This window comes from Hemitrygon akajei, chromosome 7, assembly GCF_048418815.1.
Source record: "Hemitrygon akajei chromosome 7, sHemAka1.3, whole genome shotgun sequence".
Classification (NCBI taxonomy): Eukaryota; Metazoa; Chordata; class Chondrichthyes; order Myliobatiformes; family Dasyatidae; genus Hemitrygon; species Hemitrygon akajei.
The window spans coordinates 118039083-118058910 of NC_133130.1; the positions used below are offsets into that span (position 1 = coordinate 118039083).

The 19828-nt window shown below is 42.8% G+C and overlaps 1 protein-coding gene across 1 annotated transcript in view; it reads right to left on the reverse strand.

The window, feature by feature from the left end:
* Window positions 1–57: 57 nt before the first annotated feature.
* The window catches only part of wdr27 (WD repeat domain 27), a 561812-nt gene continuing 542041 nt past the window's right edge, over window positions 58–19828 (reverse strand). The window contains exon 25 of the mRNA XM_073051837.1: window positions 58–1063. Coding sequence (XP_072907938.1) covers window positions 1016–1063 — 48 coding nt within the window. The 3' untranslated portion in view covers window positions 58–1015. The remainder of the gene's footprint in view (window positions 1064–19828) is intronic.

The window sequence follows — 19828 nt, forward strand, 5'->3', positions numbered from 1 at the left end:
TCAATTTGTAAGTGTAAAGGAAATAATTCCGAGTCATTGGTTTACAACAATCATTTAATGAAAGGATTTGTAGGTATATTAATTATGCGTAATACTCAGTGAAGTTTTCAATGGGCTGACAGAGTGCTTTCTAAACAAAGGGAATATCGGGATTCCTAAACATGGTCTTAAGAACTGCCCAGAGAATTAACAATGTTTTCAATTCAAAAGAGCCACAGATAAGCCATTCATTTCTCGGACACGTAAATATAAATGGTTCTGACGTGTTCCTTTCCACTTCCAAGTCAATGGCTCAACACAAGCTGGAACCCCTGACACAGAAATCTCTTTTATCTTCTCTGATGAGTCACTGACCCACAGCCAGCTATTGCTAAACTCCCCAGCAGTCCGCCTGCCAGGATTGCTTTGTTCCCAAGCCACTAAGAACATAGTGTGTGAACCACTTCTACAAACGATATCAAATGAAACTCATTGAATATTGGAATAACTAGATAGAGTGGACATGGAGATGGTATGGGGGGGGGGGGGGTCTAGGACCATAGGGGACAACCTCAGAATAAAGGGACATCCCTTTAGAACAGACATTAAGAGTAATTTCTTTAGTCAGAGTGTGGCAAGTCATTGGGTATATTTAAAATGGAGGCTGATGGGTTCTTGATGAGTCAAGGTGTTATGAGTTACAGGGAGAGAAGGGAGGAGGATGGGGCTAAAAGGAATAATAAATTAGCCATGATGGAATGGTGGAGCAGCCTTGATGAGCTGAATGATATAATTTTGATCCAATGTTATTGTCTTATGTACAACACGTTTTAAATACTCAGGCTAATTCCTTCCTGGATGTTGATACTTACATCTGGCTCCAACACCACCCCTCTTCTCTGCAAACCCCTTCATCCTCCCACCTCCCCCCACCCACGTCCACCGCCATGGGAAATCCTTCCACTCTTGGTTAATGAGACAACTTGAACCTGGTGAAAACACACTCTGTCGTTCCCATCTTCAGGACTGTCTGCCACTACGGTACAAAGAGCTGAAGCTTGCCGTCCAGGGTCGCAGTGGTCAGCTGTAGGACGAGAAACAAAAGGAAAGTGACCGGTTATTCTGTAGCTGCTAACTGTCCCCTGAAAAGCAAGGAGGCAAACACTTCCGTGTGCTCCAGTCTCTTCTCCGATCCCAGAGACAGGTTGGGGGGGGGGGGGGGTGGTTTGTAATGTGAATTGCCACCATTGTAGATGACTGAGGGTGCGTTGATTGACACGTGAGAATGAATACCTTACAGGGAAACAAAAGGATGGATGGATTGCTCTGTGGGCGAGACTAGACTTGATAGGCTGAGTGGCTGTCTTCTACACACACAGGCCACATTATTAGGTACCTTCTATACCTAACAAAGTGGCCACAGGATGTATGTTCATGGCTTTCTGCTGCTGTAGCCCATCCACTTCAAGGTTTGATGTGCTGTGCATTCAGAGATGCCCTTCTGCACACCACTGATGTAACATGTGCTTATTTGAGTTACTGTTGCCTTCCTGTCAGCTTGAACCAGTCTGGCCATTTTCCTCTGACCTCTCTCATTAACAAAGCATTTCCCTCCACCAAAATGCCACTCACTGGATGATTTTCTTGTTTCTTGCACCATTCTCTGTAAACTCTAGATTCTGTTGTGAGTAAAAATCCCAGGAAATTAGTAGTTCCTGAGATAATCAAACTACCCCATCTGGCACCAACAATCATTCCACGGTCAAAGTCACTTCGATCACATTTCTTCCCCATTCTGATCTTTGGTCTGAACATCAACTGAACCTCTAGACCACGTCTGCATGGTCTGAGCTGCTGTCAGTGATTGGCCGATTAGATATGTGCATTAATGAGCAGGTGTCCACCTGTACCTAATCAAGTGGACACTGCGTGAATGTTATAAAGAGCATGGAACAGTCCAGCACAGGAGAATGAGGGTCAACTTTGTGGAAATGTTCAAAGTTCTGAGAGGCTCAGATAAGGGGAATGGTAACAGTCTTTCCCCCTGGGTAGGGGAATCCAAACTATGTGACATAGATTTAGGGGAAGAGGGGGAAAGATTTAAGGGGGCCCAGAGAGGTATCTGCTTCATGCAGAGGGTGGTGAGTAAATGGAATGAGCTGCAGAGGAGTGATCTAGGCAGGAACCATAGTGTCATTGAAGAAGTTCTTGGACAGGTACATGGAAGGGCAGGACTCAGAGGGATATTGGCTGAATGCAGGGTAATGGTGGGTACCAAGGTCGGTTCAGACTTGTATGGGCCAAAAGGCCTGTATCAGGGTAGTATTTATCTATGACTCTATGTTCTCACCTGTGACTAAAGATCTCTGCTCCAGCAATCTCCTCTCTTGCTTCTCTCAACAACCTGACATGGATTTCATCAGGAACTGGAGGCATCACTTATCCACTGAGTGACCAAGAGACTTAGCACCTCCTCCTCATCGCAACATGCCCTTGAACATCAGCATACCCATCACTGATCTCACAATCCTCCATGTCTATCGCCTTTTCCTTGGTGAACAGTGATGCAAAGTACTTGTTTAGTAGCTCCCCCACTTCTCATGACTCCCAGTACAAATTCCTTTCTGTCTTCGAGTACTCGTACCTTTCCTTCAGTTGCCTTTTTGTTTTCTTCAATCCTGCATTTAATCATTTCATAGCCCCTTTTCCTTCTCCTGATTCTGTTTATTTTCTTTTCTGCTTTTTTTTATATTGCTTGTTCAATTTCATCTTCCTTACAAATACTTCCTTTCTCTTTTGGACCAGATTTGCGACATCTCCCACAATCCAAGGGTCCCATGCCTTGCCTTCCTTGTCTTTCTTTTTCACAGGGACACGTTGGCCCTGAATTTTGACCAGCTGGCATTGAAATGGCCCCCATGTCAGATGTGGACTTGCCCAATAATAGCGGCTCCTGAACTTTGCTCCAAGCTCCTGCCTGATACGGTTATATTTAGCCTATCCCCACAACAGCACTCCTCCACTACAAAGCTCTACAAATTACGAGAATTCTGATTCAGAGGGAGGTGAGCCACCAAAAAGGAAATGAAAATTGGGAAACTGTGATTCATTCTTTAGAATTTCAACTATTCCAGGGCACAGTAACCACTAAAAAATATTTTGCTAAATATGGAAATAAATAATATGGTTAAAAAGAAGTCTTTCAGTAGAAGAATAATTTTGCTATGGAAGTGACTTTACAGAAAGTGAAATAGAGATGCCAGCAACAATTCTTCGCAAGTGACACTGCAGGTAGTCAGGTTCATAAAGAGAGCTTTTGGCACATTGGCCTTCATAAATCAGAGTACTGAGTACAAGAGTTGGGATGTTATGTTGAAGTTGTATAAGATGTTGGTGAGACCTAATGTGGAGTATTGTGTCCAGTTCTGGTTACCTACCTACAGGAAAGATGAATAAGATGGATAGAGTGCAGTGAAAATTTACAAGGATTTTGCCAGATTGAGTTATAGGGAAAGGTTGAATATTTTGTGGATAATTGTGGATAATCTGGATGATGGGGTGGTAAATTGGATTAGTAAGTATGCAGGTGATACTAAGGTAGATGGCGTTGTGGATAATGAAGTAGGTTTTCAGAGCTTGCAGAGAGATTTAGGCCAGTTAGAAGAGTAGGCTGAACGATGGCAGATGGAGTTTAATGCTGATAAGTGTGAGGTGCTACATTTTGGTAGGAATAATCCAAATAGGACATACATGGTAAATGGTAGGGCATTGAAGAATGCAGTAGGACAGAGTGATCTAGGAATAATGGTGCAAAGTTCCCTGAAGGTGGAATCACATGTGGATAGGGTGGTGAAAAAAGCTTTTGGTATGTTGGCCTTTATAAATCAGAGCTTTGAGTATAGGAGTTGGGATGTAATGTTAAAATTGTACGAGGCATTGGTAAGGCCGAATTTGGAGTATCGTGTACAGTTCTGGTCACCGAATTATAGGAAAGATGTCAACAAAATAGAGAGAGTACAGAGAAGATTTACTAGAATGTTACTTGGGTTTCAGCACCTAAGTTACAGGGAAAGTTTGAACAAGTTAGCTCTTTATTTTTTGGAGCGTAGAAGATTGAGGGGGGACGATAGAGGTATTTAAAATTATGCGGGGGATAGATAGAGTTGACGTGGATAGGCTTTTTCCATTGAGAGTAGGGAAGATTCAAACAAGAGGACATGAGTTGAGAGTTAGGGGGCAAAAGTTTAAGGGTAACACGAGGGGGAATTTCTTTACTCAGAGAGTGGTAGCTGTGTGGAACGAGCTTCCAGTAGAAGTGGTAGAGGCAGGTTCGGTATTGTCATTTAAAGCAAAATTGGATAGGTATATGGACAGGAAAGGAATGGAGGGTTATGGGCTGAGTGCGGGTCAGTGGAATTAGATGAGAGTAAGCGTTCGGCACGGACTAGAAGGGCCGAGATGGCCTGTTTCCATGCTGTAATTGTTATATGGTTATACTTTATTGAAATTGATGAAATAGATGCATTGAAAGGGATCATCCATGTTGGAATGACAGAGCAGACCCAATGGGCTGAATGGCCTAATTCTGATCCTATGTCTTATGGTTTTATGGACAATTGAGCATACAGCCTATGGACATATATACAGACACAAGAGACTGCATATTCTGGAAGCTGGGGCAACAGACAAGCATAAGACCACAAGACATAGAAGCAGAATGAGGTCATTCAGCCCATTGAGTCTGCTCCACCATTCCATCATGGCTGATTTATTATCCCTCTCAATCCTATTCTCCTGCCTTCTCCCAAAACCCTTAAAGCCCTGACTAACTCAAAACATATCAACCTCTGTTTTAAATATGACTTGGCCTCCACAGCCATAGGTCAGAATGAATTCCACAAATTCACCATCCTCTGGTTTAAGAAATTCCTATTCATCTCTGTTGTAGATGGACATTGCTCTGTTCTGAGGCTGTGCTCTCTGGTCATACACTCACCCATCCTAGGAAACATCCTCTCCATATCCACTCTATCTAAAGCAGGGTTTCGAACCGAAACATCGACAATTCCTTTGCCTCACAGATGCTGCTCAACCCGCTGTGTTTCTGCAGCAGATTGATTGTTGCTGGGAGACAGTACGATTTGGAAGGGAAGATAATGCCAATTTGATTTTGTGCAATCCTGCACTGTTGCTGGTTGCATTTCAATTAGAATTCACTGGTTGTGGTGTTCATGTGATACGAGAGGTACTATGTAAAATGGAAGCTCTTTCACTCTCTTCTCATACTAAAGGGAGGCAAAGATTTTCCAAATGAATACTTTGAACCTCCTGCGTTTCAAAGACAATGCTGCCTTTTTGAAGTATATCTCTTGGAACGAAACATAAGAATTAATAGTAGCTGATGTTGACATTAAATCAGAATCAGGTTTAATATCACCAGCACGTCGTGAAATTTGTTTTGCAGCACATTGAAATACATAATAATAAAACTATAAATTACAATAAGAAGTATATATGAAAATAAATTAAATAAGTAGTGCAAAGAGAGAGGGGGAAAATAGTGAGGTAGTGTACAATCACAAACATGAGAAAGTCTGCAGATTCTGGAAATCTAAAGCGACACACACAAAATGCCGGAGGAACTCAGCAGGTCAGACAGCATCTATGGAAAACAGTACAGTTGATGCTTCAAGCTGAGACCCTTCTTCTAAACTGAAATGGAAGGGGGAAACAGTAGAATTAAAGAGTGGAGGAGGGGTAGGAAGTGATTGGTGAAGCCAGGTGGGTGGGAAAGGTAAAGGGCTGGGGAAGAAGGAATCTGATAGGAGAGGAGAGTGGACCATAGGAGAAAGAGAAGGAGGAAGACACCCAAGAGGAAGTAATAGGCAGGAGAGATTAAGTGAAAGGTCAGAGTGAGAAAGAGAGGAATGGTGGGGGGTGGACGAATTGTTTACTGGACAGAGAAGTCAATATTCATGCCATCAGGTTGGAGGGTATTCAGTCAGAATATAAGGATATAAGGTGCTGCTCCTCCATCCCAAGAGTGGCCTCATCGTGGTACAAGAGGAGGTCATGGATTGTGGAGGATGGGGCAGAGGTGTTCAACGAAGCAGTCCCCCAATTTACGACCTGGCTAATCAAGAACCTATCTATCTCTGCCTTAAAAGCACCCAATGACTTGGCCTCCACAGACGCTCGTGGCAGCAAATTCCACAGATTTGCCACCATCTGACTAAAGTAATTTCTCCGTATCTCTGTCCTAAATGGACGTCCTTCAATCCTGAATTTGTGCCCTCTTGTCCCAGACTCCACCATCGTGGGAAATAACTTTGCCATATCTAATCTGTTCAGGCATTTTAACATTCGGAATGCTTCAATGAGATCCCCCCCCCCCCCCCCCCCCCATTCTCCTGAACTCCAGGAGAATGCCAGATGTTCCTCATACAGTGACCCTTTCATTCCTGGAATCATTCTCGTGAATCTTCTCTGAACCCTTTCCAATGTCAGAGTACCCTTTCTAAAATAAGGAGCCCAAAACTGCACACACTTCTCCAAGTGTGAGCTCACAAGTGCCTTATAGAGCCTCAACATCACATCCCTGCTCTTATATTCTATATCTCTAGAAATGAATGTTAACATTGCATTCGCCTTCTTCACCACCGTCTCAACCTGGAGGTTAACCTTTAGGGCATCCTGCACAAGGACTCCCAAGTCCCTCTGCATCTCTGCATTTTGAATTCTCTCATCTAAGTAATAGTCTGCCTGTTTAATTCTTCCACCAAAGTGCATGACCATACACTTCTCATTTGCCACTTCTTTGTCCATTCCCCTAAACTATCTAAGTCTCTCTGTAGGCTCTCTGTTTCTTCAACACTACCCGCTCCTCCACCTATCTTTGTATCCCTGGCAAATTTAGCCACAAATTCATTAATCCCATGGTCCAAATCATTGACATACATAGTAAAAAGCAGCGGTCCCAACACTGACCTCTGTGGAACTCCACTGGTAACTGGCAGCCAGAATAGGTTCTCTTTATTCCCACTCTCTGTTTTTTGCCGACCAGCCAATGCTCCATCCATGCTAGTAACTTCCCTGTAATTCCACATGCTCTTAACTTGCTAAACAGCCTCATGTGCGGCACCTTGTCAAAGGCTTTCTGAAAATCCAAGTACAGCACATCTACTACATTTCCTTTGTCTACCCTGCTTGTAATTTCCTCAAAAAATTGCAGTAGTTTTGTCAGGCAGGATTTTCCTTTCAGGAAACCATGCTGGCTTTGGCCCAACTTGTCATGTGCCTCCAGGTACTCCGTAATCTCACCCCTAACAATCGATTCCAACAACTTCCCAACCACTGATGTCAGACTAACAGGTCTATGGTTTCCTTTCTGCTGCCTCCCACCCTTCTTAAATAGAGGAGTGTGTGTGTGTGCACACTTAACTTGTGTTGGAGTCGTCGGGGCACCATTGTGACAAGCTTTTTGCACCAATCTTTTTGATTGTTCATCGTTTGGTGTGGCTTGGGCGTCTGAAACCTGGCGGAGCCCATCCCTCTCCAGGTTTTTTTTAAAGAGGTCGAGTTGCTAGCTCGACACTTAACCCAGGCACGGATGGACAGTGTGCAAGGGACCTCTCGCCCCGAAGTCCAGCGCTGATGCCACTATGCCACCAGCCGGTAACATTTGCAATTTTCCAGGCATCTGGTACAATGGCAGAATCTATCGGTTCTTGAAAGATTACTGTTATTGCCTCCGCATTCTTTGCAGCTACTTCTTTCAGAACCCGATCGTGCATTCCATCAGGTCCAGGAGATTTATCCATCCTCAGACCATTACGCTTCCTGAGCACCTTCTCAGACGTCACTGCATTTACTTCACTTCCCTGACACTCCTGAATGCACAGTATACTGCAGATGTCTTCCACTGTGAAGACTGATGCAAAATACGCATTCAGTTCCTCTGCCATCTCTGGGTCTCTCATTACAATATTTCCAGCCTCATTTTCTATTGGTCCTACATCTACCCTCAACTCTCTTTTACCCTTTATATACTTAAAAAGGCTTTTAATATCTTCTTTGATTTTAGTTGCCACCTTCCTTTCATAATTCATCTTTTCCTTCCTGATAACCTTCTTATATTCCTTCTGCAAGTTGTTAAAAGCTTCCCAATCCTCTAGTGTCCTTCTTCCATTTGAAAATTTCTTCTTATTTGGAATATATCAGTCTTGTACTTCCCTCATAGAAATATTGGTCATATTCATAGGATTGGTGCACATTGCATTCTTTCTGGCTGTACATTTCTATAATCTCTAATGTACAAAGACTACTTCTTCAGCTTGGGAACTTTCTGAGGGATATTCCTGCATTAGTATAATAGACCCTGAAGCTTCAGATGAAAAACAAACGTATGCGGTTCAATACTAACTGAACAATGAAATCCAAGCTGTTGATCAACGGACTTCACTGGGAGCAGCAAGTCTTGAGGAAGTTTAAGGGTTAAACTGTACTGAGCCTTAAGGACCATATTTGGAGCATTTTTGTTTCTTGGCTCTAACAGTAGGGGTTGTTCATGAACTGCTGAGACAGCAAAAGAATTGTACAAAAATGGCCAGAGATAACATGCAATTCAGAATGACCTTCATGTCCTCTCACATCTGATCAGACTCTTGGTTACTGATGGAGAATTCCTGCTTGAGGAATCCTCTGAACGTCTTACTGCTCCTCGTAGATGGATGAGTTTCAAACTGACCCGCCCGAACTCAACTGTCCATTGTTTCAGAAAGGCCAAACGCTGACCCCTTAAACTAATCTGGGTCTCTGTGTATGATGTCACTGTTTATTCTGCTACTGCTCTGCTAGTAAGTTCAAACAGAAAACTATGTTTAAATGTCAAAATAATAATTTATTCATAACATTTGAAGATGTATTTAATGCAGAATATTAATCTGTCATCATTTTCAGTGTGGGTCAGATTATTCCATTTTTGTCACATCAGCACCACATCAAACTTTTTTTGCATACATTCCTTGAGAGTTTCTTACAGTACATAATGCTGGGAGGGCCTTTCTAGGGTCAGCAGCTTTAAATTCATTGCTGTTAACATATCAGAGGAACTGTCTTGGGACCACCACTGAAGTATCATCACAAAGAAAATACAATAGTGTCTCTTTTACACAAGAGATTCTGTAGCTGCTGGAAATCCAGAGCAACACAGACAAAATGCTGGAGGAACTCAGCAAGTCAGGCAGCATCTTGGAGGGAAATAAACAGTTGATATATTGGGCTGAGATCTTTCATCAGGACTGGAAAAGGGGCAGAAACCATAATAAGAAGGTGGGGGGTGAAGGGAAGGAGTACAAGCTGGCATGTGATGGGTGATGCCAGATGATTGGCAAAGTGGGTGCATAGGGTTGGGGAGATGAATTAAGAAGCTGGGAGGTGATAGATGGAAGAGTAAGGGCCTGAAGAAGAAGGAATCTAATAGGAGAGGACAGTGGACAATGGAAGAAAGGGAAAGGGAAGGAGTTTTCTTAGGAGTTTGCATAGATTTGGCATGTAAACATAAGCTTTGACAAACCTCTATAGATGCATAGTGGAGAGTATTCCAATTGGCTGCATCGTGGCCTGGTATGGAACCTCCAATGCCCAGGAATGAAAAAGGGTATAGAAAGTGGTGGATACAGTCCATCACACGCAAAATGCTCTCGACTATTGAACACATATACATGGAGCGCTGGCACAGGAAAACAGCATCAAAGATCCCCATCCCTCAGCCACGCTTTCTTCTCACCACAACCATCGTGACGGAGGCACAGGAGCCTTAGGTCCCACACCACCAGGCTCAGAAACAGTTATTACCCTTCAACCAGCAGGCTCCTGAGTCGATGTGGATAACTTCACTCACCAGAACTCTGAACTGATGCTATCAGGCTCCTGAACCGATGTGGATAACTTCACTCACCATAACTATGAACTGATGCTATCAGGCTCCTGAACCGATGTGGATAACTTCACTCACCATAACTCTGAACTGATGCTATCAGGCTCCTGAACCGATGTGGATAACTTCACTCACCATAACTATGAACTGATGCTATCAGGCTCCTGAACAGATGTGGATAACTTCACTCACCATAACTCTGAACTGATTCTATTGTTTTTATTTTTTTATTTGCACAGTTTGTCTTCTTTTGCACATTAGCTTTGAACCTTGAACTTTGGTTGTTTGTCAGTCTTTGTTTATCTGTAGTCTTCTTTATAAAATTCTATTATATATCTTTTTCCCCTGTGAAACCCACAAGAAAATGAGTAGTACATGGTAACTCATCCATACTTTGATAATAAACTTACTTTGAACTTGGTACATTCAACCACACCAAGCACTTGCCTTGTACCAGTCTGATGCATTTCCATGAAGACAGAGACATTGGAGTTCAGGAACGTGGCTCCCTGAAGGTGGTATCACTGGTGGACAGGGTGATGGAGAAGGCTTTTAGCACACCGGCCCTCATCAGATACAGTCACCCCATTGAGTATAAAAATTGGGAGCTTGTGTTGCAGGTGGGGCCACATTCGGAATATTGTTTGGTCATCTTGCTCTAAGAAAAACTGTTATTAAACTGGAAAGCCTGAAAACAACCTTACAATGATGTTGTCAGGATCTGAGGGACAGGTTGGACAGACAAGGACTTCATTCCTTGGAGCACAGGAGACTGAGACGTGATCATATGGAGAGGTATTGATAGGGTGAACGCATTCTCATTTACTCAGAGTTGTGGAATCAAGAACTAGAGAGCATATATTTCAGGTTAATGAACAACATATCCTTGGGTGTGTTGGTTGCTAACACAACCAATGTATTTCAATGAATGTTTCAGTGTACATGTGACAAACATCTGAATCTGAGTGTGATGGTGAGAGGGGAGAAGTTCATTAGGATTGTGAGGGGCAACTTATTTTACACAGAAGGTGGATCATGTGGTATCCAGGGACTGAACTAATATTTTAAAAAGTTATATAATCGTTGCTCTGCTCTTGTATTCTATACCTCTTTAATGCAGTCAGCTATCCCATGTGCTTTCTTCGCCACCTTATTTTCCGATACTGTCACATCCAGAGCTCCTTGTACTTGTAAACCGAGGGCATAAGAATACAATAACATCAGAAATAGAGCCTGCTCTGCCATTCAAAACGATCATGGCTCATCTGTTCATGGACTCAGCTCCACCTTTTCTCCAGCTACCTAGCCTGTGCGAATCAGCCGTCTGCCATTTTGCAGCACATTTACAACCTGAGTCTGAGTCAGGAAAAGATACTGGTGCTATGGAAGACTTCCTGCTTGGTTCCTGTACCCCAAAAGGCGACTTCATCTGAACTTAATGACTACAGACCAATTGCTCTCGCATCTCATGTGATGAAGGTGCTGGAGAGCATGGTCCTGACTTACCTTGGACTGCAAGTGAGATCGTCATTGGTCCCGCTACAGTTTGCCTACCAACCTCATGTGGGAGTGGATGATGCCATCACCTACCTGTTGCAGGGAGCTCACTCCCGCCTGGATGATGCTGGTGGCATCGTGAGAATCACATTTCTGATTACTCTAGTGCCTTCACTACAGTCCAGACACTTCTTCTGAGTGAGAAGCTGCAAAGGATGGGTGTAGACAAATCCACAATCTCCTGATTACTGTCTACCTGACAGATAGACCCCAGTTTGTACAGCTGGGTAGTTCTCTGTCTGAGATGGTGGAGAGTGACACTGGGCTGCCACAAGGGACGGACCTGTCTCCGTTTCTGTGCATCACTGTGCACCTCTGAGTCTTGCCACTTGCAGAAGTTCTCCGATCACTCTGCGGTGGTTGGGTGTATCAGAGATGGACAGGAGTCGGAGTACAGAGGACTGGTGGACAAGTTTGTGGAGTGGTGTGGGAGGAATCTCCTGCTCCTGAATGTGGCCAAAACCGGGGAGATGGTGTTTGATTTGAGGAGGAAGAGGACTGTGACGAGTCCTGTGTCGATTCTGGGAGAAGAGGTTGTGTTGGTGGAGGAGTACAAATACTTGGGTGTTCACCTCAACAACAGACTTGACTGGAAAACCAACACCCTGGCAGTTTACAAGAAGGGGATGACCAGACTCTATTTTCTAAGAAAGCTGCGATCCTTCATTGTGTGCAGCAGGATGTTGGAGATTTTTTACCAGTCTGTTGTAGTGAGTGCAGCCTTCTTTGCTGCTTTATGTTGGGGGAGCAGCATCGGTGTTGGTGATGCAAAAAGACTAAAGAAACTCATCAGAAAGGCTGCATCAGTCCTTGGCCACAATCTGGACCTTATTGAGTTAGTGGTGGAGAGGAGGTCACTAAACAAACTGTTATCCATTATGGACAGTTAGGCGCATCCTCTCCATGACCTAATGAATAAGCAGTGGAATACCCTTTCGAACAGGCTCATTCAGCTCTGCTATCACCAGGATCATTACAGAGAATCTTTCCTACCAAATGCAATAAACATATACAACAGTTTACCTCTGTGTGACAGGAGAACACACATCATAGTACAATAGTCTCTGCTTTAGTTCGTAGATTATGATTGCATATTATTGCACATTGGTACATTATTATTGTGTATATATTGAATCTGTACTTTATTATTAGTTAAGTCTACACGCTGCAAAGTGTGTTTTTGAATATTGCTGCTGTAATGAAAGAATGTCCCTTTTGGAATCAATAAAGTTATTATTATTATTATTATTATCATCCTTAATTCCCTTGCTATGTAAAAATCTACCTAACTGTATCTTAAATATATTTAATGAGGTAGCCTCTATTGCTTCCCTGGACAGAGAATTCCACAGATTCACTACTCTCTGGGAAAAGCAGTTTCTCTTCATCTCCATCCTAAATCTATTCCCTTGAGATTCTATTCCCTAGTTCAAGTCTCACCTACCAGTGGAAACAACTTTCCTACCTCTATTGTACCCATCACTTTCATCATTTTATATGTTTCGATTAGATCACCTCTCATTCTTCTGAATTCCAGCAAACCTGGTCCTGGCATCTCAATCTCTCCTCATAGGAATCAACCATGCGAAACTCCTCTACCTTGCTTCCAATGCTGGTATGTCTTTTCCTCAAATAAGAAGATCAACCGCATGTGGTACTCCAAGTGTGGCCTCATATATCCAGTACCATTACAGCACAACCTCCCTACTCTTAAATCTAATCTTTCTAGCAGTGAAGGCCAACATTCCCTTTGGCTAGAGTTAAGAAACTGTAAGAGTAAAAAGACCCTGATAGGAGTTATATCCAGGCCCCCAAAGAGTAGTCACGATGTGGGATATAAATTTCAATGGGAAATGGAAAAAGTATGTAATAAGAACAATGTTATAATAGTCATGGGGGATTCCTATATGCAGGTAGATTGGGAAAATCAGGTTGGTGCTGGATCCCAAGAGAGAATTTGTAGAATGCCAATGAGCTGGCTTTCTAGAGCAGCTTGCAGTTGAGCCCACTATGGGAAAGGCAATTCTGGATTGGATGTTGTGTGATGAACCAAATTTAGTTAGAGTTGAAGGTAAAGGAACCCTTGGGCGACAGTGATCATAATATGATAGAATTTACCCTGCAATTGAGAGAGAGAAGTATCAGTACTATAGTGGTGTAAAGACAAGAAAGGCAAGAGAGAGGAGATGGCCATAGTTGATTGGAAGGGGACACTAGCAGGGATGACTATAGAACAGCGATGGCTGGAGATTCTGGGGGCAAGTCAAAAACTGCAGGGCAGATACATCCCAAAGATAAAGAAATATTCTAAAGGCAGGATGAGGCAATCATGGCTTGCAAGGGAGGTCGATGACAGCATAAACACCAAAGACAGGACATATAGTACAGCAACAATTAGTGGGATGTTAGAGGATTGGAAAGATTTTTAAAACTAACAGAAGGCATCTAAAATCATCATAAGGACAGAAAAAGTGAAATAAGAAAGTAAGTGTCAGTCTTCACTGTGGAAGACACTAGCAGAATGCCAGAATTGCAGGAGTGTGAGGGCACAGCAGTGAGTGCCATTGCTAATACTAAGGAGAAAGTGCCTGGGAAGCTGAAAGGTCTGAAGGTAGATAAGTCACCTGGACCAAATGGACTAGACCCAAGGATTCAGAAAGAAATGACTGAAGAGACATTAATGATCTTTCAAGAATAACTAGATTCTGGTGTAGTTTCAGAGCACTGGACAATTACAAATATCACTCCACTCTTTAAGAAGGGAGGGCGGAAGAAAAGAAAATATAGGATAGCTGGCTGGACTTCAGTGGCTGGGAAGATGTTGGAGTCTGTTATTAAGGATGAGGTTTTGGGGTACTTGGAGGCACATGATGAAATAGGCCAATGTCAGCATGGTTTCCTTAAGGGGAAATCTTGCCTGAGAAATCTGTTGGAATTTCTTGATGAAGTAATTGGTAGGATAGACAAAGGAGAGTCAGTGTATATCATTTACTTGGATTTTCACAAGGCATTTGACAAGGTACTTGACTGGAGATTGCTTTGCAAGATAAGACCCCATGGTATTAGAGAAAATACACTAGCTGCATTGAGCATTGGCTGATGGGCAAAAGGCAAAGATTGGGAATAAAGGGGGCCTTTTTTGATGGGCTGCCAACGGCTAGTGGTGTTCTGCAGGGGTCGGTGTTGGGTCTGCTTCTTTTTACATTGCATGTCAATGATTTGGATGATGAAGTTGATGGCTTTGTGGCCAAATTTGCAGATGATATGAAGATATGTGGAGGGGCAGGTAGTGTTGAGTAAACAGGGAGGCTGCAGAAGTACTCAGAGATTATGAGAATGGGCAAAGAAGTGGTGGGGGAATACAGTGTCAGGAAGTGTATGGTCATTCATTTTGATAGAAGGAACAAAAGCATTAACTATTTTCTAACTAAGGAGTAAATACAAAAATCTGAGGTGCAAAGTGCCTTGGGAATCTTTGTGCAGGATTCCCTAATGATAAATTGCAGATTGAGTCAGTGGTGATGAAGGCAAATGCAACATTATCATTCAGTCTGAGACAACTGGAATACTAAAACAAGGGTGTAATGCTGAGGCTTTATAAAGCACTGGTGAGGCCTCACTTAGAGTATTGAGATCAGTTTTGGGCCCCTTATCTAAGAAAGGATGTGCTGACATTGGAGAGGGTTCAAACGAGGCTCACAGAAATGATTCTGGGAATGAAAGGCTTATCATGTGATGAGCATTTGATGGCTCTGGGCCTGTACTCCATGGATTTCATTGAAATTAGTATAATACACCATTAGTCACAGGCTTCCAATTGCAAACACAACACTCTGAAATTTGAACATAGAAACAAACCCAGCCTCCATGACTCTCTGGAGCTGAGAATTCCAAAGGTGCCCAATCCTCAGAGAGGTTTCTTTTCATCTCTGTCGTGCACGGGCACACTTTACCCTGACGCGATCAGAAGGTCCAGGTCTGGGACGAAGGTACAGGATCGAAAGAAGCCGCAGAGAGTTGCAAACTCAGGCAGCTCCATCATGGGCATTGTGGACACCTTCAAGAGGCAGTACCTGAAGAACTGCTTCAACAATTAAGGACCCTCACCATCCCGGATATGCTCTCTTCTCATTATTACTATTAGAGAAGAGGTACAGGAGTCTGAAGATCCACACTCGATGATTTAGGAATTGATTCTTACCTTCTGCCATTGGATTTCTGAATGGCCCATAAACTCAAGAACATTACATTGCTGCTCCTCTTTCACACTATCTATCCATCTATCTATCTATTCACTGTGTGGCTTCTTAATTTCTCGCACTGCAGATGCTGGAAATTCACAGAAACACACACAAAATGCTGGGGGAGCTCAGAGAGAACAAACCTGATTCTGATTATTTCCGAGTCCCTTAGCACATTACAACTCATGACTGCAGTACTAACCATCTGAACTGGTGAGGGGGCTGGAGTAAACAGGAAAATAAATGAATTGCATTCATCCCTTTCCAGCAGAAGCAAGACTATTTCTATTTATTGTTTGGAACTTCCCATTTGAGAATCAGATTTTACACTGAGTTCAAATTTCAAATTTGTTATCAAAATATGTATACCATATACAACCTTGAAGTTTATCTTGTTGACTGAGGGCTGGAAGTTGTACTGGTGGTATGCAATATGAAACATCAATGTCCAGGAATGGAAAAGTCGACAAAAAGTGGTGGATATAGCCCAGTTCATTACAGAAAAGCCCTCCCCACACGAAAGCAGCATCCATCGTCAAAGACCCCCACCATCCAGGCCGTGCTGTCTTCACACTACTACCAGCAGTCAGGAGGTAAAGAAGCAAGAAGTCCCACACCAGCAGGTGTAAGAATAGTTATTACTCTACAACCTTCAGGCTCCTGAACCAGTGTGGATAACTCTACTCACCAAAACAACGAACTGACTCTCCAACGTATGGACTCACTTTCAAAGACTGCAGCTCATGTTCTCAGTATTTATTTACTTTCTTTTATTACTTGCTCGACTTGTCTTATTTAGCATATTGCTTGTCAGTATTTGTACATTTATACAAATTCTATTGTATATTTTTATTTTCCTGTAAATGTCTGCAAGAAAATGGAAGTCCAAGTAGCATCTGGTGACATATACATACTTTGATAATAAATTTACTTTGACATTGACATTGATGCCAGGGGCTGTCATTGAAATCTGTCAAATATTGAAAGATCAGGAGTGGATGTGAGGAGAATAGAGTTATAAAGTACAGCACAGAAACAGGTCCTTCAGCCCATCTAGTCCATGCTGAACCATTTAAACTTCTTCATCCCATCAACCTGCACCCAGACCATAGGCTTCCATACACTTGCCATCCATGTGCCTATCCAAACTTCTCTTAGACACTGAAATCAAGCTTGCACGTACCACTTGCACTAGCAGCACATTCCACACTCTCATGACCTCTGAGTGAAGAAGCTTCCCCTCATGTTCCCCTTAAATATTTCACCTTCCGCCCTTAACTCATGACCTCTAGTTGTAGCCCCACCCAACCACAGTGGAAAAAGCCTGTTTGTATTTACCCTATCTATACCCCTCATAATTATGTATACCTCTGTCAAATCTCCCCTCAATTTTCTATGTTCCAAGGAATAAGGTCCTAATTGATTCAATCATTCTTATAACTCGGGTCCTCCAGTCCCGGCAACATCATTGTAAATTTTCTCTCTACTTTTTCAACCTTATTTACATCTTTTTTGTAGGTCAATAACCAAAACTGCATACACAACACGAAATTAGGCCTCAACAGCATCTTATACAACTTCAGAATAACATCCCATCTCTGGCACTCAATAATTTATGAAGATCAATGTGCCAAATGTGTCTTTATGACCCTATTTACCTGTCATGCCACTTTCAATGAATTGTGGACCTGTACTCCCAGATCCCTTTGTTTTACCATCCTCCTCAGTGTCCTATCACTCACTGTGTAAGACCTACCTTGGTTGGTCCTACCAAAATGCAACACCTCACACATGTCTGTATTAAATTCCATCTGCCATTTTTCAGCTAATTTTTCCAGCTGATGCAGATCCCCCTGCAAACCACAACAGCCGTCTTCACTGTTCACTACACCCCCAATCTTAGTGTCATTCGCAAATTTGCTGATCTAGTTAACCATATTATCATCCAGATCACTGATATAGATGACAAACAACAACCGACCCAGCACCAATCCCTGTGACACACTCCAATAGTCACAGGCTCCAGTCAGAGAGGCAACCATCTACTACCACTCTCTGGCTTCTACACCAAAGCCAATGTCTAATCCAATTTACTACCGCATCTTGAATGCCAAGCAAATGAACCTTCTTGACCAACCTCCTGTGTGGGACCTTGTCAAACACCTTGCTGAAGTCCATGCAGCCAACATTCTCTGCCTTGCCTTCATCAGCTTTCCTGGTAACTACCTCAAAAAATGCTTTAAGATTGTTTAGACAATATCTACCATGTACAAAGCCAAGCTGACTATCCCTAATCAGTCCCTGTTTATCCAAATATATCCAATCCCTTAGAACACCTTCCAATAACTTTCCCACTGCTGATGTCAGGCTCACCGGCCTATAATTTCCCCGGTTTATTTTTTGAGCCTTTCTTAAACAGTGGAACAACATTAGCTATCCTCCAACCCTCTGGTAACTCTGCTGTCACTAAGGATGCATTAGTATCTCTGCTAGGGCCCTTGCAATTTCTGCACTGGACTCCAATAGGCCCTGCGGTTTTATTCACCATAATTTGCCTCAAAACAGCTAACACCTCTTCCTCTGTAATCTGTATAGGGTCCACGACCCTATACGAAGCAGCTGCTTTGCCTCACTTCTATAGACTCTACTGGTGTTTCCTATAGTGGGAGAGTCTAAGACCAGATGGCACAGCCTCAGAATAGAAGGATGTCCCTTTAGAATAGAGAGGATGAAGAATTTCTTTAGCCAGAGTGTGGTGAATCTGTGGAATTCATTCTCAAAGATGGCTGTGGAGTCCAAGTCATTGATAGGAGGTTGATAGGTTCTTGATTGATCTGGGCGGCAAAGGTTAAGTGGAAATTGGAGGAGAATGGAGTTGAGGGAGATAACAGGTCTGGCATGAAGGAATGGTGTAGCAGATCAATGGGCCAAATGGCCTAATTGTGCTCCTATGCCTTAAGGTCGTATGGTCACACCCTGTGCACACTGATTTTGGACCAGGAGGCATGGTCAGTTGTGTGTGTTTACTGGTTTAATGAGGCTTGGGCAAATAATAATCACATATGCAACTCACATTCAATGTTCAGATCTGCTTTTAGCCAGATCACAGACGTCTTTGGCTCAAAGCTGAAACACACCCATCAGCTCACTAACTTGGAATGTAAATTATGTTGTACCATCAATTTTCTTTGTCAGTTATTATCTTGCAGAAATTATCTATAGCTCACCCTGAAATTCTGGACTTTCCTCTAAAAACATTCAGTATAGATGGTACAGTCTAAAACTGTTAAAAGTTTTGCACGATCCAACAGAATTGGCTTCACTTCCAGCGTACACCTGAAACCCATTCATGCTTCACTTGGTGTTACAGAGACTGACAGTAAAGTGCCTCAATTTGTCCTGTACTAACCACATGGAATGATGCTTAGACTCCCTGGTTAATGGTCAATAAAGCACCTCCATTATTGGTCAATTTTAATAATGTATTATAAAAATACATCATTAAAATTGATTTGTTGGTCCATGACCTCCTCTGGTGCCAAGGTCAAACCACCCTCAGGGTGGAGGAGCAACATCTTATATTCTGTCTGGGCACCTTCCAACCTGATGACATGAATATCAATCTCTCATTCCAGTAAACATATCCCCCCCCCGCCCCACTTCCTCTATTCCCCATTCTAACCTTTTACTTCTTCTCTCCTTTTTATTACTTCTCCCCGGGTCCCCTTCTTCTTCCCTTTCTCCTAAGGTCTATTGTCTTCTCTAACAGATTCTTTTCCAGCTCTTGACCGTTCCCACCCACTTGGCTTCACCTGTCACCTTCCAGCTAACCTCCTTCACCTCCCCATTCCTTTTTATTCTGGCATCTTACGCCTTCTTTCCTGATGCAGGGTCTCGGCCTGAAACATCAACTGTTTATTGATTTCCAGCTGCCGGACCTGCTGAGTTTCTCCAGCATTTTATTGCTTTGTATTTCCAGCAGATGCGGATTTTCTCATGTTTACAAAAATACACCTGCCTCGAAATTCATGTTGCACTTACGATATTTGTTTAGACTACCGTACAGCAGCAGAATCTTTATGGCATGTTAAAGATCCCAAGGGCTAAAATGTTC